Source organism: Salvelinus sp. IW2-2015, linkage group LG6.1 (assembly GCF_002910315.2).
Source record: "Salvelinus sp. IW2-2015 linkage group LG6.1, ASM291031v2, whole genome shotgun sequence".
NCBI lineage: Eukaryota > Metazoa > Chordata > Actinopteri > Salmoniformes > Salmonidae > Salvelinus > Salvelinus sp. IW2-2015.
In genome coordinates this window covers 14,689,375-14,713,001 of record NC_036845.1, presented here as the reverse complement: position 1 = coordinate 14,713,001, position 23,627 = coordinate 14,689,375, and the positions used below count along the sequence as shown (strand labels likewise).

General features: G+C 42.3%; 1 protein-coding gene, 1 long non-coding RNA gene and 1 pseudogene across 2 annotated transcripts; 2 read left to right on the top strand and 1 right to left on the bottom strand.

Moving 5' to 3' along the window:
* LOC111965163 (gamma-aminobutyric acid type B receptor subunit 1-like) overlaps positions 1-6,463 on the top strand; it is a 57,821-nt pseudogene extending 51,358 nt beyond the window's left edge.
* A 5,479-nt stretch (positions 6,464-11,942) lies between these two features.
* LOC111965161 (tumor necrosis factor) lies at positions 11,943-13,845 on the bottom strand. The gene is made up of 4 exons (XM_023989188.2): positions 13,644-13,845; positions 13,506-13,554; positions 13,309-13,368; positions 11,943-12,910 (listed from the first exon to the last, which is right to left on the bottom strand). Exons 1-4 carry the CDS (start codon positions 13,833-13,835, stop codon positions 12,471-12,473), a joined length of 741 nt encoding a protein of 246 aa, XP_023844956.1. The 5' UTR covers positions 13,836-13,845; the 3' UTR covers positions 11,943-12,470.
* On the top strand, positions 12,807-15,416 carry LOC111965162 (uncharacterized). Its single transcript, XR_002877479.2, has 3 exons — positions 12,807-12,888; positions 13,987-14,181; positions 14,718-15,416. It is a non-coding gene; the product is annotated as an uncharacterized lncRNA (long non-coding RNA).
* The last annotated feature ends 8,211 nt before the right edge of the window (positions 15,417-23,627 follow it).

Genomic DNA, 23,627 nt, shown 5'->3' with positions numbered 1-23,627 from the left:
ATTGTGTGTAGACCAGTGACCAAAAATCTAAATGTAATCCATTTTAAATTCAGGCTGTCACTCAACAAAATTCAATATTCAAAAGGTACTCGCACATCTGAGCTATCTTTTTGAAGGGGGCACGGTAACAGAAAAAAGAAGAAACCCACACACCACTCTTGATAGTATCACTGTTCTTTAGTAAGCTTTTACGTATCGGCCACACGGCTTTCGTCAGGCMGTAACACAACAAAATGTTGAAAAAGTCAAGGGGGTGTGAATACTTTCAGAAGGCACTGTATTCTATGTGGTATTCGCTTTCGTATGTTAGCACTGTCACATGTCTGGTGGTCAACAAAATATTATTGCTTTGATGTCAGTCATCTTGTTGTTTGTTTCCTTTCAACTTGTCAGTTTTAAAGTTAATAAATTGCGGATATCACAACGGAATGTCTTTCACTCTGTCTCCCGTTCTCTCTCACTTTCCCTCTCACTTCCTCTCTCTCTCCCTCTCTCCCTGTCTCTTGCTCCCTGTCTCTCTCTCTCCCTGTCTCGCTCTCCCTGTCTCTCTCTCATTCTCTCTTTCTCTCTCACTTCCTCCCCCCACCCTCTCTCCGAGTAGAAGTTCACTAGGGAGGCCCCTAAAGGAGACTTGGATGTCCTGATTCAGCCCCTCCTGGAGCACTGCACTTCAGAGAAGATGAACACATGGCTCGGTATCCCTCCTCTTTTCCCTACTCCTTCTCTCTCTCACTCCCTCGTTCCCTCTTTTTTTCACTCTCTCACTCCCTCAATCCCCAGTCCATTCATTGTAAATTAAACACTCCTCGTATCTCAGCCCCCCACATTAGCTCTTTCTCTCTTTTTTCTTTTTTCTCTCTTCTTTCTCTCTTTTCTTCCCCTCCTCTCACTCAAGTCAGTCATTCCCCGCCTTTATCTTTCCCTCATACGCTTTCATTTTATCTTCTCCTTTCATCTGTCTTTTTCTCACTATCACCATACTGCTTCTCTTCCTGACAGTGGCAGCTCTTCTGAATGCATAATACTGTCAAATTCAAATAATATGGGTCACAAACTGTGCCATTGCCCCATAGCATTCCCTCTCTGTGCTATGCAAATATATTGTCACCCCATTGAGCGACGTAATGAAAGAACAATGGACACCTGGACAGAAGAAATAAAGGGGGAATATGCATTACCTTCAGTCAACTGCCTAACATCACTTCCCATCGTCTTCGCAATTTCCATCTCCATCTCTCTCTCTCTCTCCTCTCTCTCTCTCTCTCTCTCTCTCTCTCTCTCTCTCTCTCCTCTCTCTTCTCTCTTCTCTCTTCTCTTCTCTCTCTCTCTCTCTCTCTCTCTCTCTCATTCTCTCTTTCTCTCTCTCATTCTCTCTCTCCCACTTGTCTCTCTCTCTCTCCACCAGGTTAGTGTATGGCTACAAGGACTGCTGCTGTTGCTGGGGATATTTCTGGCCTACGAGACCAAAGTCTATTTCCACGGAGAAGATCAATGACCATCGAGCCGTGGGGATGGCTATTTACAACGTGGAGCTGTGAGTCTCAAACCATCACAGGGGGAGTGCTCGGTTCCGCTCTGCATTTTAGGCAGTCCATCGAGCGCATTAACTCAAAGCAACAATAACTATTGATTAGAAAGGTAGCAGGGGCTAGCATGTCTCAGTGTGGACATGAGATTCAATCATTTATTAGTGCATATATGATAATACACGGCTAAGACTTGTTATTTCTGGTGGTAAGCATGTGCTCATAAATGTATTTTTGGAAGACATATTTTTGGCGCTAAAAGAAAAACGTTAGTGCTATACTTAAACAATCATTTGATTTGAATCGTCGTGAAGGATCCTCACCAATAGAGGTATTTAAGCTCCACTTTAACTGATATAGCAGAGATAACATACAAGTACCATTGCACCATCTAAGTTTTGCAAACAAGGTGAGCCATAGCCATTCGGTAACCCTCACACAGGTGAGCAAATCCATGAAATGTCTGGGAATGTAGAGTTTTGCTGGAACAAAGACCACTGCTCTTACACAGGCAACATTTTTATAACTTTAGCTTTAGGCTGGGTTTCTATTTCTGCTCAACAATGGTGCAAAACATTTTAGGTACTCTCTGAACAATGATTTACCTAATTGCCAGAATTTGCCCAGATTCCCATCTCAAAAAAGCTTAATGAGGAACCAAAACACTTACGACTGCAAACCCCCCACAGTTTTACATATTTTGACTGCGCATTTGCTGTGGGGCGGTTATGCAATTATGAAGTACATACAGTCATTTTTTTTTTGCAAAGCAGAGGAAAGAACATTTAATTGATCAATCATTCATATAGCTTGATGAAATTGTTAAACACAGATTKATGTCCGGACAAAGGGAAAGCATAGTTGTTGATTTCACCATTTTATTTAATTGTTTATATTTCGTGGTGTAATACACATAGATAAATTATACATTTCCCTACATAAATGGTGCCCTGTATGAGATCGAATCCTTTAAAATAAATCTGCAAAGGCCTCCTTGTTGGGAAGCAGAGAGCTTTTGTAAGGCTTGATATTGTGATGATGTGCCAGTATGGTACTGCTAACCTGCCACTTCATCTATGACTTTTTAATGATGTTTTCATATTGGGAACATCGTTGGAATGATAAGCAGTTGCCGACCGCTTTTTGAGATCTTATTTTCCTCTCTCACCTCTCCCTTGATATTTTCCTCTTTGTTTCTCTCTCTCTCTTTCTCTCTTTCTCTCTCTCTTTCTATATCCCTCTCTCCCCCCTCTCTTTCCCCTTTCTCTCGCTCCCTCTCTCATCCTCTCTATCCCGCCTCATTTCCCCCCCGTCGCTGCAGGTGTTGTGCATGATCACGGCTCCCGTCACTATGATCCTCACGTCACAGCAGGACGCTTCCTTTGCCTTTGCCGCTTTGGCCATAGTGTTCTCTGTCTACATCACGCTGGTGGTGCTCTTTGTGCCCAAGGTACAGTATACTGTATAGAATAGGTCTGTGTCCCAAATGGCACCCTATTCCCTTTATAGTGTGTTACTTTTGACCAGGGCTCTGGTCAAAAGTAGTGCACTATATAAGGAATAGGATGCCTAGGACTCTGAGTCATMTAGCAGCAGTATTTAATGTACACTTGCATCAGCACTCGAAAACAAAGTCTCAATACTTTCTTCAATGTTAACATTTCCAAATMCACATATAGTATATGGTTCTTCTCTGTCTCTCTGGCTGTGTAGAATAAAGTTATATTGTATTCTATTCTAGATGCGCAGGCTGATTACGCGTGGTGAGTGGCAGTCGGAGCAGCAGGACACGCTGAAGACCGGCTCGTCCACCAACAACAARGACGAGGAGAAGTCTCGCCAGCTGGAGAGAGAGAACCGTGAGCTGCAGAAGATCATACAGGAGGTACAGTACACACGTTTTGATGCGCCTTAGCTATCAACATAGAATCACAATACATCTAGATTGAAATATGTCTAATACATATGAAATACATCTGAATTATTGGAACTAATAATCAATCATTCAACCAATCTGTATCATACAGGTGGTACTACAATACACACTCACTTTGATACCTTAGCTATCAAAATACAATCAAAATGCATATATTAAAATACATCTAATATGTCTGAATTATTTGACCAACCAATCAATCTTTCCAATCATTCATTTTTATTATATTTTACTAATAGATACATTTGGTTTGATTAAAACATGATTGATACATGATGAATACATGTCTAATTCATGCTCAGTGAATGATTTACAAATGATTCCGCTTTACCCATGAGTGTCGAGTGTTAATAAGACCTCCTCCGTGCTCTCAGAAAGAGCAGAGGGTATCGGAGCTCCGCAACCAGCTGGTTGAGAGACAGGCCCTGCGCAACCGACGACGGCCCTCATCCGGCACCAACCAGAACCACAGCAACCCGTCCCCGCCCTCTTCCCAGCCAGACCCCAAGTCTCTCCTGCCCCCACCCGGTTACCCCAACCCCGCGTCGGACAATCACTCCTCCTTACCCCCCTCCTTCTCCAACTCCTCCAACCTGTACCAGACGGACAGCAAGATAAGTCGCAACCACTGTCACAACAGCCAGATCCCCCTGCTCTACAAGTGAAGGGGTGTGGGGTGGGGCGCTGGAAGAGCTCAGAGCACACGGAGGAACAAACACACATGGAGGCACTGTGACTTTCACTTGTTATGGAAAAAGAGCACAAGCTACTGATATTGACAGAGTGAGTGGAGGCACACGAAGGCAGAGGGCTTTTCCATTCACTGCAGGCTGCTGTGAGGCGAGTCACCCGGGGTAACACCAGTCTTTCTCACAGTCTATCTCACTGTGTGAACCTGCAGCACTTGTGACTAGTACTAGGAGTTATTGAATAAGAGACAAGCACATCCCAGAGTAACCCTCAGTCTACTTGTGGAGACAAAAAAATTGACAGATCTCCCCTTTTCACTCCTCCTCTTTCCTCCTTCCCTTTGTTTGTTTTCTCGTTCCGTTGTGCAGATGTATCCAGGATCTCCAGGAGGACTTTGTGTACTGTGTGTGCTTGCTCCTTTTTGACTCCCGTCTCTATTTGTCTCTTTTTGACTCCCGTCTCTGCCTATTTGTCTTCTGTTTGTTGAAATAGCGAAGCACATGGTAATTGATTAATATTGTTATTACATAATGTATGATATGTTATGTTATGGATTCAGTGTTGTGCCCTATATTTATTTTGGGGGGGGGTTAAGGGGTGGAAACTGTTCAAATGCAATGCGAGTGGAAAAAACAGCACAGTTTCCCTGTGGATTCAATTTACTGGATTTCATATCAAAACGCCATCTAAACTCAGTGTAAAGTCAACCTAACTGAAAGTGAAATGCCAARATTATAGCCATATGCGGTAGAGGGTTTTGGAATGGACACCCTCATTTTGGGACAATAGCAAGATTTTTGTGGATGTTTTGCCGTATACATATTCAAGTACAGCTTTGTATCTTCAATCACATTTTTGCTGTTGTATGCTCTTGAATATATGAAACCCATTTGATAAGAAAATAGTGTACTATGATATGTAACCTAATAAGTTTCCTATGGATCATCTTTTTGAAAGTTTTCAATTGGACTTGAATGGATATGTTCCCACAGTTAGAATTTTATTGGACACATCAGAGATATTCAAAGGTAGCTCAACCTCCTAAAGATTTTAAATGGCATATTTATTATGCATCATTCTTCCAAGCCTTTTTATTTTCTTTGTCTTTAGGGAAAAACAGATTCATTGACAATCTGAATATAAATGTAAATGTGAGTGTACATGCCTGTCGCCWGTTGGTCTTATATTTGACATTTATTCCGAATTCTCCCTCAGATTTTTAGCTTTGTACAACTACATTTGTGAATGTGATGACGAAGAATATATGGAACGGTATATGGAAAGGATTCTGACATGCGTARACGACAGTTAATATATATGTACAATCTCATTCATTAGCAATTTGTCAAAATGTATGAAGCAATGATATAACACAGCTTTATTGGCAAGTTACGTAAGTGACGTTACTTTTCCAAATAGCATTATCTCATGTTGCACTATAGRTCAAGACAAAACAAGGATTCAGGTCCTGATTTTGTTGCCGTTCTAATGACATACTGTAGCTCAGGGTATAGGAAAGTGAGATATACGACCTCTCCATAGGAAGTTATTGGATGAAATAGTCACTATTTATTAACTGTACATGGACGACATTGGGTAATATTGTAATATATGTATGCGAAGATTATTTAGAGAAATATACTCTTGCACATGTATGAATATACACTAAGTGTACAAAACATTAGGAACACCTTTCTAATATTGAGTTTCAGCCCCTTTTGCCCTCAGGACGGCCTCAATTCGTCGGGGCACGGCCTACAAGGTGTTGAAAGCATTCCACAGGGATGCTGGCCCATGTTGACTCGAATGCTTCTCACAGTTGTGTCAAGTTGGCTGGATGTCCTTTGGGTGGTGGACCATTCTTGATACACACGGGAAACTGTTGCGAAAAATCCAGAGTGTTGCAGTTCTTGACACATTCAAGCCGGTGTGCCTGTCACCTACTACCATACCCTGTTCAAAGGCACTTTGTCTTGCCCATTCACCCTCTGAATGGTTCACATACACAATCCATGTCTCAATGGTCTCAAGGCTTAAAAATCCTTCTCCTCCCCTTCGTCTATACTGATTGAAGTGGATTTAACAGGTGACGTCAATAAGTGATCATAGCTTTCACCTGGATTCACTTGTTCAGTCTATGTCATGGAAAAAGCAGGTATTCTTAATGTTTTGTACACTCAGTGTATACAACTGGATTTTAAGATATTTGTATACACTATATTTACAATTTTAAATGTTGATATATTTCAGATTATATGTATTCAAATATATGGATAATCATAGTAAAATAAACCCATTGTTTTTCACTGAATTTATGTGTATCATGTTGTGTTCAATTGGACTAATAATGAACATAKTTTCATGTAAACACCCTCATATACCCTGAAATACGACAAAACACTTCATTATACTTTGAATGGGTATTTTATGACAGACAATATGTGGTATCATAAGGGGATATAAGGGACACGCATGTCACACAGCTGTTTTAACCACTAGATGTCACCATCAGTTAATGACACCCAAGGGATTCTGTTGTTTACTAGTTTCTCAATCGCTTTGGCAAATTTTCTGAAACAGTCTTAACGTTCTCTAAACTGTAAGTGCAATTGTCACAACTGTTTTATGGAACAGCACAACTCTATTGCATGTCTGCAAAATGTAATAACTCACCAAAAACATTTAATTCATGCTTCAAAACCTAGTTATTGTGTCGGTAAATTGGCCAATGCCACCAAAATTAAATGTTTGTTGTCATCGTGTGAGCCGTATTGATCAAAATGTTTAGATGTTTTTTCACTATGGCAGTCAACCCTGGAAATGTTTGTTATATACAAAATGGCAGTTTTGTGCTACTTTTTTGCTGACACTGACTACTTACTGTACTATACAAGAATGTCCGTTTTGTTTAGCGGAATGCTATTGTGTATCACACTGAGCTTTTTAGATACCGATTTTAACAGTAGGTCGAAGTTTACTGGGAAAAGTCAATACTGTAGTACACAGAAAAAGGATATGCACATTTGTATGTATACACTACACTTATTTTTGAAGCAATGTGTTACATGTAAATAGAAATTCACATTTGCATGTCCATTTTTACATATTTCTTACATGTAAAGTCATATATAGTGAACAGAATATTTGCCACAAGATGACATCCATGCAAGCAAAAAAAAGTAAAACCCCCACAACAACAGTGCTGTAAAAAACAATAAATTGTACCTCACAGTTTGTAACACTACAAGTTCCCATCTTCTTGGTGGACAGCCTGTCACTCTTGTTGGTCTGGCCAGAGATTCGTCAACAGCACATTTGATGTTTTCCCTTGCGGTGCACTGGGGGGGGGCTCCTTGGATGGTTCAACCATCCCCTGAAATGTCCTCACAAGCAGCATTCATGGCATCTAACCTTGTGCCAGATAGTTATACACTTTCCACCTCCATGCTGAACAAAAACTATCGGATTCAGGAATGGGGAGGATGGTGGAAGGAATTCCATTGTTATTATTTCATGCGCAGCAGACCATTCCCGAACACTGTTGGGTCGGTGGAAGCTGACATTATCCCACACAATTACAGAATTTGCCAAATACAGTCTAACTCTTTCGTGTTCTGGCATTAGGTCTCTGTAAAGTGTATTTAGGAAGGCCAGGAGAAGTTGGGTGTTACAGAGCACAATGTGTGGAATGTGTGCTCACACCATTCTCAGAAATGGCAGCCCAGGGCCTCCCAGGTGGCGCAGTGGTCTAGAGCACTGCATCGCAGTGCTAGCTGCGCCACCAGAGTCTCTGGGTTCGCGCCCAGGCTCTGTCGCAGCCGGCCGCGACCGGGAGGTCCGTGGGCCTAGCGTCGTCCGGGTTAGGGAGGGTTTGGCCGGTAGGGATATCCTTGTCTCATCGCGCTCCAGCGACTCCTGTGGCGGGCCGGGCGCAGTGCGCGCTAACCAAGGGGGCCAGGTGCACGGTGTTTCCTCCGACACATTGGTGCGGCTGGCTTCCGGGTTGGAGGCTCGCTGTGTTAAGAAGCAGTGCGGCTTGGTTGGGTTGTGCTTCGGAGGACGCATGGCTTTCGACCTTCGTCTCTCCCGAGCCCGTACGGGAGTTGTAGCGATGAGACAAGATAGTAATTACTAGCGATTGGATACCACGAAAATTGGGGAGAAAAGGGGATAACATTAAAAAATATATAATTTAAAAAGAAATGGCAGCCCACGTAAGATTGAAAGATTGAACCCAGCCTCGGCCACAAAAACAAGAATGTGGGTCATTTCATGTCCTTCCAGCTCCATTATTCTCTATATAGTAACACAGAAACAAAATATAAACTTATGCTATGTAAAACTATTCTAGAATCAGACAGTTCAGTAAAGTATAAATGTTTTCTGTTCTTATGAGTATCTACAACTTCAAGAAGTATATACAGGCATCATTGAAGTACAGTAAAACTCCCTGTACAATATACCACGTGGACACCAATGGTTTACCTGGACATACTTGTAATGAATACTCATAAAATCTGCGTGGCAGATGTTTATTAAGCCGTCGCAGAAGGCAGGAATTGTGGTCACATGCAGGAAATGGTCAAACACAGGTAGGTAATCAAAAAACAAACAATACCTCAACCATACAAACAGAAAGAACTGAACTTAATAGGGAGCTGATGAGACCAGGTGAGAAACGAACACAGGTGAAATCAATGAACAAAAATGAAAGACAGGGTTACGTTCCAGAACACAAAGAAAAAGAACACAAGGTTGACTAAGAAAAGAAAAGCAGAACCTGACAATACTGGTACCGCAGCTCCTTCACTATTCCTCTCAAATGGCACCTTGTAGAGTTGTTTCATAGTCATTTGATTTTTTTTCTTCTCCAAAACTCTGTCTATAATGGAAATGCTAACAGATTTGATATTTGCGAAGATATTGTCGTCATTTATGATTGCACTTTYGATCTCTCTTAGCCTGATGGAATTGTTGGCTATGACCATGATGCAAATTTCTTGTTCTTGCTGATGGCTGAATACTGCTGCTCTGCCACCAGCATGAGGTCATTGTGCAGTCCTATATATGACATSTAGAACTCACAAATAGACCATGTTACAGACAGTATATTGTATTCAAATGGTGCTGTATTACTGTGTATTCCTCAAACATATCTTACAGTACATTGTGATTTTCAGACTTGCATTTACCTTTACAATAGTTGCTGTATTGTTGTGAATGAAATGCTGTGACAAAAGTAAACAACGAGTACATATTCACCTGTTTCCCTACGGAATGTTTGCACAATTGATGACTCTGTGGACCTGTTTACATTAGGCTGTACACTATGACCAGCCTCTTCCATTGTCAGACCGTGGTTTATGATACTGTGGACCTGTTTACATTAGGCTGTACACTATGACCAGCCTCTTCCATTGTCAGACCGTGGTTTATGACATGGTCCACAATGTGGCTCTGATTTCATCAGGGACTTTTATTATTTGCCTTCTACCTCTTCCTCTATTATGTCTTCCCCTAACACCACCACCACGCATTCTTACACATCTCTCTTTCTCTTTCACGAGCATGTAGCTGCTGTTCAGGGTTGTGATGTTTCTCCATGTTCAAAAATGGTAGTGATTGTGCTGTGGGCAAGCTCCATATATATGCTTCCAAACTTGATTGGTTGATTGGTAAGATTGTGATTCCGATTTCATTACTATGTCACCTGGCAGYTAATTTGTCAATTTATCAGACATCACAAACATTCCATGGCATAGATATTTATGGAATATACATGTATGTCTGACAGAGTTTGGTAATTGAATGGATCATTTTACATGTGACGGCTCACACGATGAAAGAATGTTTAGAAGTTGTGAAGAGTATGCCAATTTTACTGAGAATCAACTCATCAGGTTTGATCAGCAAGCCATGTGCATGTAGTTATTGTGCAAATTGTAGACAATTGTACTTACTCTTTTGCACACGTGTGCCAAAACACATGCAATTTGCTTAAATGAATAAGAAATTCAAATCTGGTGTGAACAAGAAATGAACTGTTCAGAGATTTGAACTTAATGTTTTGAAAAAAATAATTCTCGTTTGAGAATTGAGCCAAAGCGATTGAGTAAAATTGTAATCTAGAATTAAAAGTTATTTCAGTCCCATTACTAAGAGCCTCTGTGTCAATCATACAATATGCTTCCACTTCATAATTTATTGACCTATTAACCAATGGGTATTGGTGTAATTTCCAATTAAAAGGCAATATGAACTCAAAGATTGAGATCGCAATATGAGCTGAAAGTGAAAGGCAGGCATACATGTTACACAACAGCCAGCTGCAAAGGGTCATGCGAAATGGCAATCTCATCTTGGGACAATATTTGTATTATTATAATTTTTTTAACCTTTATTTAACTAGGCAGTTAAGTTAAGAACAAATTATTATTTACAATGAGGTCCTACCCCGGCCAAACCCGGACGACGCTGGGCCAATTATGCGCTGCCCTATGGGACTCCCAATCCACATCTTTCTTTCTTTCTCTCTCTCTCTCGAAGGACCTGAGCCCTAGGACCATGCCTCAGGACTACCTGGCCTGGTGACTCCTTGCTGTCCCCAGTCCACCTGGCCATGCTGCTGCTCCAGTTTCAACTGTTCTGCCTAAGGCTATGGAACCCTGACCTGTTCACCGGACGTGCTACCTGTCCCAGACCTGCTGTTTTCAACTCTCTAGATACAGCAGGAGCGGTTGAGAAACTCTGAATGATCGGCTATGAAAAGCCAACTGAAATTTACTCCTGAGATGCTGACACGTTGCACCCTCGACAACCACTGTGATTATTATTATTTGACCCTGCTGGTCATCTATGAACATTTGAACATCTTGGCCATGTTCTGTTATAATCTCCACCCGGCACAGCCAGAAGAGAACTGGCCACCCCTCGTTGCCTGGTTCCTCTCTAGGTTTCTTCCTAGGTTCTGGCCTTTCTAGGGAGTTTTTCCTAGCCACCGTGCTTCTACACCTGCATTGCTTGCTGTTTGGGGTTTAAGGCTGTGTTTCTGTACAGCACTTTGAGATATCAGCTGATGTAAGAAGGGCTTTATAAATACATTTGATTTGATTTTCAATGTGATACAGACAGGATGTTTCTGGGACAAACATATTTTCTCATGCACATACAGWATTTCAGCTCAGATGTTTACAGKCCCATCCACCCACCCACCCACCTGACTGAAAACCTATGATGCTTTCGAGGAGGAGGAAGAAAGTCAGTGGGGGAATCCCCAGGCATGGCATATGTGGGCCGTCTCACCTGACACAGCAGGAGAAAAAACACAAAAGGGAATTTCCCTTGTTTTGGTCTGAAGTTATTGGGGAGGCACTTTGTATCACAGTTTCTGGTGCAAAGCTTCTCAAAAACAGATGTAGGGCTTCAATTCAATCTGCATTGCAGAAGTTCAGCGTTACAGAGTGATTGAAATTTAAAGGCAATGTTCCCGCTTTGGCGGAGACTGCATTCACGGTAAACACTGCAGATGTCGGCTCAATCTGAAATGACCTTTACATGTCTATCGCGGAGTCTGTAGCGCTTCAAATGTATAGAATGAATAGAGCCCTTAGTGTTCATTTACTGCTAAAGTCAAAACCTATTTACCCTCAACCACATAAGACAGTTGGATATGTCCAGACCCCCCCTGTCTCCCCCCGTCCCCTCCAAACTGCACAATTAAATATAATCAAACTTTGAGTCTGCTAAAGTTGAGAACATTTGGAATTTATTAGTTGATTCAACCACTCTGAATAGGTGACAAATGAAATACAACACAATCACATTTAAATAAACATTACTACATCAGTACATTAAATTAAATAACTTAATATGTAGTAATGTATTCTGATAGGCCTAGTATAGGCTACTGCTAGACTTATGTGAATAAAAATAACTTATACTACAGTACTCCATAGTATTTTCATATAAATAGTAAATATCATTTTTTTAAGTTAATATGTATTTTCATATAAATAGTAAATCATTTTTTAAAAGTTAATATGTATTTTCATATAAATAGTAAATATCATTTTTTTAAGTTAATATAAATAACCCGAAGTCATAATATTATTTGGTGCAAAATCTACAATACAGAGAATGTACAATCATGTATGGAAAAACAATAATAATTTCTCAAACTATTGCAGTTTACAAAAATAACCATTAAGATTAGACCTATCTCCTTTAATTGCTCAGTTACCATAAAATTGCAATACTAAAATAAGTTTTAACATAAAACTGTTTTAACAAATATTCACCTCTGGCCTGCCTCTCTCTCATCATAGTGCAAACACACCAAAAAAGTTCTTGCCCTGCTCTGGCTCCACGTCGGTCAGTCGATTGGTCTCAGTCCACAGTTTGTCCCCTTCATTCAGCTGAAACACTGCACCAAGGTAAACTGCATTGTACCAGCCTTCGCCGTTATTGGACTCAGCATCACCGTAGTTTCGTTGACAAACTGACCTTACCCCGCTAAGAAGATTAGCATTAACCCCGATGGAGTCCGAATAGCGCCAAATAACGTGACTCAGAGGAGTGGTATGCTCGCCCGGGCCATTGCACTTGACCCTAAACGAAGCCTGGCTGTAAACGAAGAAGAGCCCAGTGTGTGGGATGAGGATTTGGTTCCCCTGTAGCTCGAACCCACCCTGGGAAAAAGCCTGGCCGTCATCCTTTCTCCACTGCACGGTGTCAGCGGTAAGATTAGGATTGTATTCACCTGGCAGTAGAGGGAAGAAAGGCTCATTGTTACAACTTTGAGGTCCCAGATCCAACTGGTAGCTATTTCTTCTTACAAAGCTTTTGTCAATTTACTCTGGTGGCAACAAGAGACAAGCTAATGATTAAGCAACTTCTTTGCTTCCTTGTGTTGTGGTTTCGTTTTTGTCAATGGGAATGTTTTACAAATATCCTAGGGCTTCTCCAATAGAAAGAAATACTTACTAGCCCACTAGACACGGTTTTAAACCTTAAACCTTATTTTTGAATGGGGATGTTTAAAAAGAATCCCCTAGCTTCTACAATGGAAAGACACTAAGACATACTAGCCCACTAGACATTTGCTAACCTTCAACAGACACAGTCAAGGCTGGCTGCAAAAGGCTGTAGGTCACTCACCCTCTAAATGGATGGCTGCTTTTGCATTGCCGGCAATCTGCTTCAATGTATGGTGGGTATCTGAGGGAGAGAAACATATTAGCCATGAATAACACAAGCAAAAGCTATGACGTTGCCTACAGCCGTAACCTTTGATTAAAGCAATTATAGTGAGAAGGAATTCAATGAAAAAMGGCATCTGTCAATCAAATAATCACCTTTTGCACCAATGAGTATCTCCAGTTGAGGCTCCATTTCGTTCTGCATCTGTGAAATCAACCAAGAGGATGTTAGTTGATTGTACGGTCCTCTATTTCAGAAATGTGGTAAATATTGGCCCCATTAGAGTTCCTTACCGTTGCCAGTCTTCCATGCTGAAACCAGGCAAAGAGCAGGGCTGCTGCCGCACATAAAGCTGCTATTAAGAGGACCCCACAAAGCCTCCATAGCCAACCTCTGGAGGCCTTTTTCTCAGCAACAGCTGTCACCGTTGTGTTGTACACAGGGCCCCTCTCCATGTCTCCAGGTGTCATCGCATACCCCTCCATAATGCTGTWGAACGAGGTTCAAACTCTTGGCGCTTGGTGGCAGTGGAAAAGTCTAGCGACTGAATATTTGCCCGAATATCTCCTAAATGTCTTTTTCTGTTTTGACAGAGTTGTAGCTTGATAGGTGTCCTGTGTTTTGCTCGTTTGTTAGAATGGACTTCTGCCAGAAGCCCTGTCGTTTTTATGCCCGGCCTGCTACTAGCACAAAAGGGGAAACTCCAGTGATGTCACCCAGTGAGTGGAGACATAGCAGAGCAGCAGCAGCAAACTGGCTGTGGAGAGTTGGTTATGGTTCAAAGGAAAATAAAATCCACAGACCAGCTCCACCAAACTGGGATTCCAATGGGTAGGTGTGGTTGCAGGATGGGGTTAAGGCAAAACAGGACATGCAACTTGAAAGTGAATTACTTGTGCAACGATGTAGTTTTTTCTATTTGGTAACGAGAATGTACAGCAACTTCTCAGCTATATACTGAAACTGCATTTACATAAAACAAGGAATTCTCAATAAGTCACACGTATAGTTATTATGTAATTACACAATGTAAACTCCATGGTATTTTTGCTACTTAATGTATAGTGTAGSAAAGCCACTTACAATATCTTGACTTGAACTTTAGTTTGTGATTTTTATTCAGTCTCATTCACCAGCTGTTTGTAATACTATATGTCTAGTAATTGTCATACATTTCAAATAGTAAACAAATATGATATTTATTGATTACATAGAACTTGTTGCACTGAAGTTGTTAATAACTGGATGTAAATTAAATGCTTCTACAGCTACACAATCACAATACATTTGAGGGTATATAATGACAGGCTCAGGAGAAACAAAAAAAACTCATGCAACACTTGTAAATATCCCTCTTTTTGTTTCAGAACTGGTTTCGTACATCACCCTTTCCAAACCACCAAACAGGTTTTTGACTTCTCCTTGTTGACCCAATCTGGCTTCCTTATTTCGCTGCCCTCCCTGACTGGTTGAGCGAGTTCGGAGCACAACACGGTTTATTTGTGGGATTTCCATCACCCATACACTACCTGATCTGAGTTTTGTTTGCATATTGTTTCATCTAATTCCTGTTTCTGTTAAATCAGTTATCAATTAGTGATAAACAAGCACTGTATACCTTCAAACATGGTTACAACTCTCATTTTGATATCATATTTGGAARGTATTTGCATCCATAGCTCTGTCTATGAATTTGAGAGTGGTTATACTTAAGTTTGAATTCTCTGTTGTTTCTTGCTTTCTTCTTGTCACGTTCCTGACCTTATTTCCTTTGTTCAGTCTTGTTTAGTTGGTCAGGACGTGAGCTGGGTGGGCATTCTATGTTATATGTTTCTATGTTGGGTTTATTGTTTGGCCTAATATGGTTCTCAATTAGAGGCAGGTGTTTGTCATTGTCTCTGATTGGGAACCATATTAAGGTTGACTGTTTTCACTGTTTGTTTGTGGGTGATTATTGCCGTGTCTGTGTTTGTTCGCCACACGGTACTGTTTTCGTTCGTTTGTTCACGTCGTTTATTATTTTGTCAAGTGTTTTTTCGTCTTCGTTTAATAATTAAAGTATGTCTTCAAACCACGCTGCACTTTGGTCCGATCCTTGCTTCTCCTCAGACGAGGAGGATTACGACGAGCGTTACACTTCTTTATTAAWTTTTTTGTAAAGGGTATTGAGGCTTTTGTTAAATGCACTTTTAAATAAACTGTGATTTGATGATTTACATTTCTCCAGTCCCAGTCCTTGGCTGTCTACCAAAACAAGTGGCTGGGGTGACCAGACTGGGCAGCAGACTGCAGCTTCAATGTAGTGTATCGGGGCAATGTATCACCGCTGGAAAAGGTAGCTTGGAGTATTGTCACGTAACACTGTGTCACTGTTTCCTTACGTATTCTTACGTGCAAATACAAGCAATATACTTATGACCGTAGGGAAGCTTGGAGTATTTCACAATGTTTTATGTATTGTCATTATACTGATAAATCTCTCAGATTGATTGATTTATTCCTACGTTAGTGTGTACCAATGTTTCCAAGACTATTACTACCTGCAAATACACGCCAACCGCAAGATCTTGGAAATAGCAGGGAAGCAATAGGTAATACTTCAGTGGTGAGCTGAAATATAATACAGGAACCTCTCATACTGAATTCTATTGAGGAAAGAAAGAGACCTTTTCATTGTGAGGAACATAAGTATTGTGATAAAGGGAGGAAACATCTACATGAGACTTCATATCTCGATGCCCTTCTCTCTGATGTGCCCTTGAGCATGTAATTTAACCCCAATTGCTCTGAATAAGCATGACTGAAATGTAAAAAACCTTCCATCACCCTTTAAGTAATGACACATCAGGCCCTATATTTGATTCACCTATTTGTAACTGATAGGGTTCAAGCCTGGGTCTCCTGCCAGAACAGTGCATTAGCCTTACTAGTCTAGGCATTGGCTTGGGGTCACAGGGTTCAAGTCTCAGACAAGTTTAGGTCTCATCAGGGCTCATCATCCTGTTGACCTTGGTCACAGAACCAACAGGGTATTTCAAGTCCAGCCAAGTTACCTCAGGGATTACTTCTAAAAACAGAGAAGCAGGCTTTTTCTAGGTTTTTGAACCAGGTACCTGTTTATGTACTAAGAAGGTAGCGACACACCCTTAGAGGTGTAAGACGGGTGATTCATTCTCCCATTGTCTGAAAGAGCAATTGGGTCATTGTTGGTATTACCTGTACATGACCTGTGGCTGTACGTTACCTTTTACCTAGTTAATGTCTCCTCGCGGCTGCCCACAGGATAGTATCCAGTCCAGGCATATATAGGTTTTCCTGTCCAGTGATCAATAGGTCTGTAAATTTGATGAACAGCTTATGCTACTGTTTGTCTCATGGACATCACCATTTCTTGTGCATTTGTAACTTGACATGGATTCATATACTGGAAATGGAGTATTGCTGACAGAAAATATATATTTCACTTCCGATCTTAATTTGAGATCTGCTTCCGTGAATTGAACCTGAAGTTCTATTTGTGTGATCTCTCTCCCAGTTCCTACACTCTTTGCCACCTGCTTCCACCTTCCTGATAAAGCAATTTGAAAAAAATCCTAATTCTGAAATGATTTTTGTAGTCAAATGCAGATCATCTCATGAGGTAAGGAGAAAGAAAATAAATTGTGACCCACACACTCAAATATTCCAACATACTGTATAATGTGACCTTGTTTTTTTTCACCCCTTTTTCTCCCCAATTTCGTGATATCCAATTGGTAGTTCCAGTCTTGTCTCATCGCTGCAACTCCTGTACGGACTCGGGAGAGGCGAAGGTCGAGAGCCGTGCGTCCTCCGAAAAACACGATCTTGCCAAGCCGCACTTCTTGACACCCGGAAGCCAGCCGCACCAATGTGTCGGAGGAAACATCGTACAGCTGGTGACCATAGTCAGCGTACATGCACCCAGCCCAGCCTGCCACAAGGAGTAGCTACAGKGTGACGGGACAAGGACATCCTGGCCGGCCAAACCCTCCCATAACCCGGACGACGCTGGGCCAATTGTGCGCCGCCTCATGGGGCACAATAGCCTATGTCACTCTGGTTGTTGGAGCCAGCTTTTGTTTGGTGGACTTGGCCTTAATAAAGGTTTACTTGTGAGTAAATCTGGCTTTGATAATAGCCAGTGCCTACCCAGCCATTGACCTCACCGCACGCCACTATACTGTCTCATGGTCCTCACATGATTGAAGGACAGGCTCATCATCTGTATTTGTCACGTAGTTCATTCATAGGATCTGTCTGTAGATAAATGAATGTTAACTACTCAGAATGTAACTGTACTTTAGGATGAACTGACTGAGAAAAGCAGGAAGTAGGTCCTGAAAACAGGAGATGAAATTAAAAATGCTCAGGAGGGAAACCACAACAGTAAGGAAGTGATAATCAACTATTGCTTTGATTCTTACGACAGAAGAAGCAAATATCCCTGTATTGCAGATCAGCAAGGACATCCCTTTATTTCATCACCAAACCTGATTGAAAGGATTTCATCAAACAGGAGGGATGGAGGTAGATTTAGTTAATTTCAGACGATGGTGAGTATGCTCCTGCGCTGTAGAACATTTTGAATGTTGCCAGAACGTCCTGTAGAAAATGTTTGCATAAAGACCAGTAAGGGACTTAAAGACCAGTGTAGTGGCAGTAGTCCAGACGGGAGATGGCAAGTGCCTGGATTAGGACCTGCTCCGCTTCCTGTGTGAGGTAGGGTCATACTCTACAGATGTTGTAGAGAATGAACTTGCAGGAGCGAGTCACTGCTTTGATGTTTGCAGAGAACGACAGGGTTGTCCAGGGTCACGCCAAGGTTCTTTGCACTCAGAGGGAGAGACCGTGAAGTTGTCAACCGTGATGGAGAGGCCCTGTAGCGGCCAGGCCTTCCCCGGGAGGAAGAGCAACTCCGTCCTGATGAGGTTGAGCTTGAGGTGGTGGGCCGACATCCAGGCTGAGATATCTGCCAGGCACGCAGAGATGTGTCTCTACGCTTGGGTGTCAGAAGGGGACGAAAAATTGTTTAGTGTCACCTGCATAGCAATGATAGGAGACAGTGCGTGGGTAAAATCCCTGGGGACACCACGCCAGAAAGAATGTACATATTACAACCTACGTGTTGTGATAATTGTGTTGTTTGCTCTGTAAGATGTTAGTTCATATACCGTGATATACAGTGCATTCAGAAAGTATTCAGACCCCTTGACTTTTCTCACATGTTAGAACCTTAATCTAAAATGGATTAAATAGTTGTTTACCCTCATCAATCTACACTCAATACCCCATAATGACAAAGCAAAAACAGGTTTTTCGAAAATGTTGCTAATTTATTACAAATAAAAAACTTAAATATAACATTTACAAAGGTATTCAGACCGTTTACTCAGTACTTTGTTGAAGAACCTTAGGCAGCGATTACTGCCTCCAGTCTTCTTGGGTATAATGCTACAAGCTTGGCACACCTGTATTTGGGGAGTTTCTCCCAATCTTCTCTGCAGATCCTCTCAAGCTCTGTCAGGTTCGATCGGGAGGGTCGCTGCACAGCTATTTTCAGGTCTCTCCAGAGATGTTCGATCGTGTTCAAGTCCAGGCTCTGGCTGGGCCACTCAAGGACATTCAGAAACTTGTCCGAAGCCACTCCTGCGTTGTCTTGGATGTGTGCTTAGGCTCATTGTCCTGTTGGAAGGTGAACCTTTGCCCCAGTCGAGGTCCTGAGCACTCTGGAGCAGGTTTTCATCAAGGATCTCTCTGTACTTGGCTCCGTTCGTCTTACTCTCGATTCTGACTAGTCTCCCAGTCCCTGCCGCTGAAAAACATCCCCACAGCATGATCAAATCAAATCAAATCAAATCAAATTTTATTAGTCACATACACATGGTTAGCAGATGTTAATGCGAGTGTAGCGAAATGCTTGTGCTTCTAGTTCCGACAATGCAGTAATAACCAACAGTAATCTAACCTAACAATTCCACACTACTACCTTACACACACACACAAGTGTGAAGGGATAAAGAATATGTACATAAAGATATATGAATGAGTGGTGGTACAGAACGGCATGGCAGATGCAGTAGATGGTATAGAGTTCGGTATATACGTATGAGTGAGTACTGTAGGGTATTTAAACATAAAGTGGCATAGTTTAAAGTGGCTAGTGGTACATGTATTGCATAAAGATGGCAAGATGCAGTAGATGATATAGAGTACAGTATATACATATGAGATGGGTAATGTAGGGTATGTAAACATTGTATTAAGTGGCATTGCTTAAAGTGGCTAGTGGTACATTTTTACATAATTTCCATCAATTCCATTTTTAAAGTGGCTGGGTTGGTCAGTATGTTGGCAGCGGCCGCTAAATGTTAGTGGTGGCTGTTTACAGTCTGATGGCCTTGAGATAGAAGCTGTTTTCAGTCTCTCTCGGTCCCTGCTTTGATGCACCTGTACTGACCTCGCCTTCTGGATGATAGCGGGGTGAACAGGCAGTGGCTTGGGTGGTTGTTGTCCTTGATGATTTTATGGCCTTCCTGTGACATCGGGTGGGGTAGGTGTCCTGGAGGGCAGTAGTTGCCCTGGTGATGCGTTCTGCAGACCTCACTACCCTCTGGAGAGCCTTACGGTTGTGGGCGGAGCAGTTGCCGTACCAGGCGGTGATACAGCCCGACAGGATGCTCTCGATTGTGCATCTGTAGAAGTTTGTGAGTGCTTTTGGTGACAGCCGAATTTTTTCAGCCTCCTGAGGTTGAAGAGGCGCTGCTGCGCCTTCTTCACAACGCTGTCTGTGTGGGTGGACCAATTCAGTTTGTCCTGATGTGTACACCGAGGAACTTAAACTTTCCACCTTCTCCACTACTGACCCGTCGATGTGGATAGGGGGGTGCTCCCTCTGCTGTTTCCTGAGTCCACAATCTTCCTTTGTTTTGTTGACGTTGAGTATGAGGTTATTTTCGTACACCACACTCCGAGGCCCTCACCTCCTCCCTGTAGGCCGTCTCGTCGTTGTTGGTGATCGCCTACCACTGTAGTGTCATCCGCAAACTTGATGATTGAGTTGGAGGCGTGCATGGCCACGCAGTCGTGGGTGAACAGGGAGTACAGGAGAGGGCTCAGAACGCACCCTTGTGGGGCCCAGTGTTGAGGATCAGCGGGGTGGAGATGTTGTACTACCCTCACCACCTGGGGGCGGCCCGTCAGGAAGTCCAGGACCCAGTTGCACAGGGCGGGGTCGAGACCCAGGGTCTCGAGCTTGATGACGAGTTTGGAGGGTACTATGGTGTTAAATGCTGAGCTGTAATCGATGAACAGCATTCTCACATGGGTATTCCTCTTGTCCAGATGGGTTAGGGCAGTGTGCAGTGTGGTTGCGATTGCGTCGTCTGTGACCTATTGGGTCGGTAAGCACAATTGGAGTGGGTCTAGGGTGTCCGGTAGGGTGGAGGTGATATGGTCCTTGACTAGTCTCTCAAAGCACTTCATGATGACGGAAGTGAGTGCTACGGGGCGGTAGTCGTTTAGCTCAGTTACCTTAGCTTCTTGGGAACAGAACAATGGTGGCCCTCTTGAAGCATGTGGGAACAGCAGGACTGGATAAGGATTGATTGATATGTCCGTAAACCACCAGCCAGCTGGTCTGCGCATGCTGAGACGCGTGGGAATGCCGTCTGGGCTGCAGCCTTGCGGGTTAACACGTTTAAGTTTACTCACCTCGGCTGCAGGAAGGAGAGCCGCAGGTTTTTGGTGGGGCCGTGTCAGTGGCACTGTATTGTCCTCAAAGCGGGCAAAAAAGTTGTTTAGCCTGTCTGGGAGCAAGACATCCTGGTCCTCGACGGGGCTGGTTTTCTTTTTGTAATCCGTGATTGACTGTAGACCCTGCCACATACCTCTTGTGTCTGAGCTGTTGAATTTCGACTCGATTTTGTCTCTGTACTGAGACTTAGCCTGTTTGATTGCCTTGCGGAGAGCATGATGCTGCCAACATCATGCTTCACCGTAGGGATGGTACCAGATAGTTAAATCCTGGTTTCATCAGACCAGATAATCTTATTTCTCATGGTCTGAGAGTCCTTTGAGTGCCTTTTGGCAAACTCCAAACTCCATGTGCCTTATACTGAGGAGTGGCTTCCGTCTGGCCACACAAGGCCTGATTGGTGGAGTGCTGCAGAGATGGTTGTCCTTCTGGAAGGTTCTCCCATTTCCAAAAAGGAAATCTGGAGCTCTGTCAGAGTGACCAAAGGCTCTTCTCCCCCGATTGCTCAGTTTGGCCAGGCGACCAGCTATAGGAAGAGTCTTGGTGGTTCCAAACTTCTTCCATTTAAGAATGATGAGGACACTGTGCTCTTGGGGACGTTCAATGCTGCAGACATTTTTTGGTACCCTCRCCTGTGCCTCGACACAATCCTGTCTCGGAGCTCTACAGACAATTCCTTCGACCTCATGTCAACTGTGGGACCTTATATAGACAGGTCTGTGCCTTTCCAAATCATGTTCAATCAATTAAATTTGTCACAGGTGGACTCCAATCAAGTTGTAGAAACATCTCAAGGATGATCAATGGAAACAGGATGCACCTGAGCTCAATTTCGAGTCTCATAGCAAAGGGTCTGAATACTTATGTAAATAAGGTATCTGTTTTTTACTTTTATAAATGTGCAAAAATATCCAAAAACCTGTTTTCGCTTTGTCATTATGGGTGTTGTGTATAGATTGATGAGGAAAGCAATTCATTTAGTACATGTTAAACTAATGTGGAAAAACGGAAGGGGTCTGAATACTTTCCGAATGCACTGTATAGGCCTAAGGACAAGAAAATAAGAAGAAACAGTGGCAGAATAAAGTCAACCACACCTTTGTTTTAATCACAAAACCGGAGAACAACCTCTGTCCGGTGAAGTCCAGAAAGCATATGATGTGGCTGTCCATGGTCTGATTTCAAATCAAATCAAATTTTATTTGTCACATGTGCCGAATACAATGAGTAGACCTTACAGTGAAATGCTTACTTACGAGCCCCTAACCAACAATGCAGTTAAAAAAAATADGGATAAGATTTTTTTTTTTAAGTAATAAGTAATTAAAGAGCAGCAGTAAAATAACAATAGCGAGACTATATACAGGGGGGTACCGGTACAGAATCAATGTGCGGTCGCACCGGTTAGTTGAGGTAATATGTACATATACAGTTGAAGTCGGCAGGATAGCCTAGTGGTTAGAGTGTTGGGCTAGTAACCGGAAGGTTGCAAGTTCAAATCCCCGAGCTGACAAGGTACAAATCTGTCGTTCTGCACCTGAACAAGACAGGGCGTCATTGAAATTAAGAATTTGTTCTTAACTGACTTGCCTAGTTAAATAAGGATAAAATAAAAAAGTTGGATGTTTACATACAATTAGGTTGGAGTCATTAAAACTTGTTTTTCAACCACTCCACAAATTTCTTGTTAACAAACTATAGTTTTGGCAAGTCTGTTAGGGCATCTACTATGTGCATGACACAAGTAATTTTTCCAACAATTGTTTACAGATTATTTCACTTATAATTCACTGTATCACAATTCCAGTGGGTCAGAAGTTTACATACACTAAGTTGACTGCGCCTTTAAAATCAGCTTGGAAAATTCCAGAAAATGGATGTCATGGCTTTAGAAGCTTCTGATAGCTAATCGATATCATTTGAGTCAATTGGAGGGGTACCTGTGGATGTATTTCAAGGCCTACCTTCAAACTCAGTGCCTCTTTGCTTGACATAATGGGAAAATCAAAAGAAATCAGCCGAGACCAATTTCCAAATGCCTGAAGGTACCAGCGTTCATCTGTACAAACAATAGTACCGAAGTATAAACACCATGGGACAACGCAGCCGTCATACCGCTCAGGAAGGAGACGCGTTCTGTCTCCTAGAGATGAACTTACTTTGGTGCGAAAATTGCAAATCAATCCCGAACAACAGCAGAGGACCTTGTGAAAGATGCTGGAGGAAACAGGTACAAAAGTATCTGTATCCACAGTAAAACGAGTCCTATATTGACATGACCTGAAAGGCCGCTCAGCAAGGAAGAAGCCACTGCTCAAAACCGCCATAAAAAAGCCAGACTACGGTTCGCAACTGCACATGGGGACAAAGATCGTACTTTTAAGAGAAATGTCCTCTGGTCTGATGAAACAAAAATAGAAATGTTTGGCCATATTGACCATAGTTATGTTTGGAGGAAAAAGGGGGATGATTGCAAGCGAAGAACATCATCCCAACCGTGAAG

What these genes read in the sequence shown, in the direction of transcription:
- LOC111965161 (XM_023989188.2), bottom strand. Translation starts at nt 13,835, where the DNA reads ATGGAGGGGTATGCGATGACACCTGGAGACATGGAGAGGGGCCCTGTG. An exon ending in AGCATGGAAGACTGGCAACG is followed by an intron (nt 13,555 to 13,643) that starts GTAAGGAACTCT and finishes TTGATTTCACAG; the next exon opens with ATGCAGAACGAAATGGAGCC. An exon ending in GATACTCATTGGTGCAAAAG is followed by an intron (nt 13,369 to 13,505) that starts GTGATTATTTGA and finishes TCTCTCCCTCAG; the next exon opens with ATACCCACCATACATTGAAG.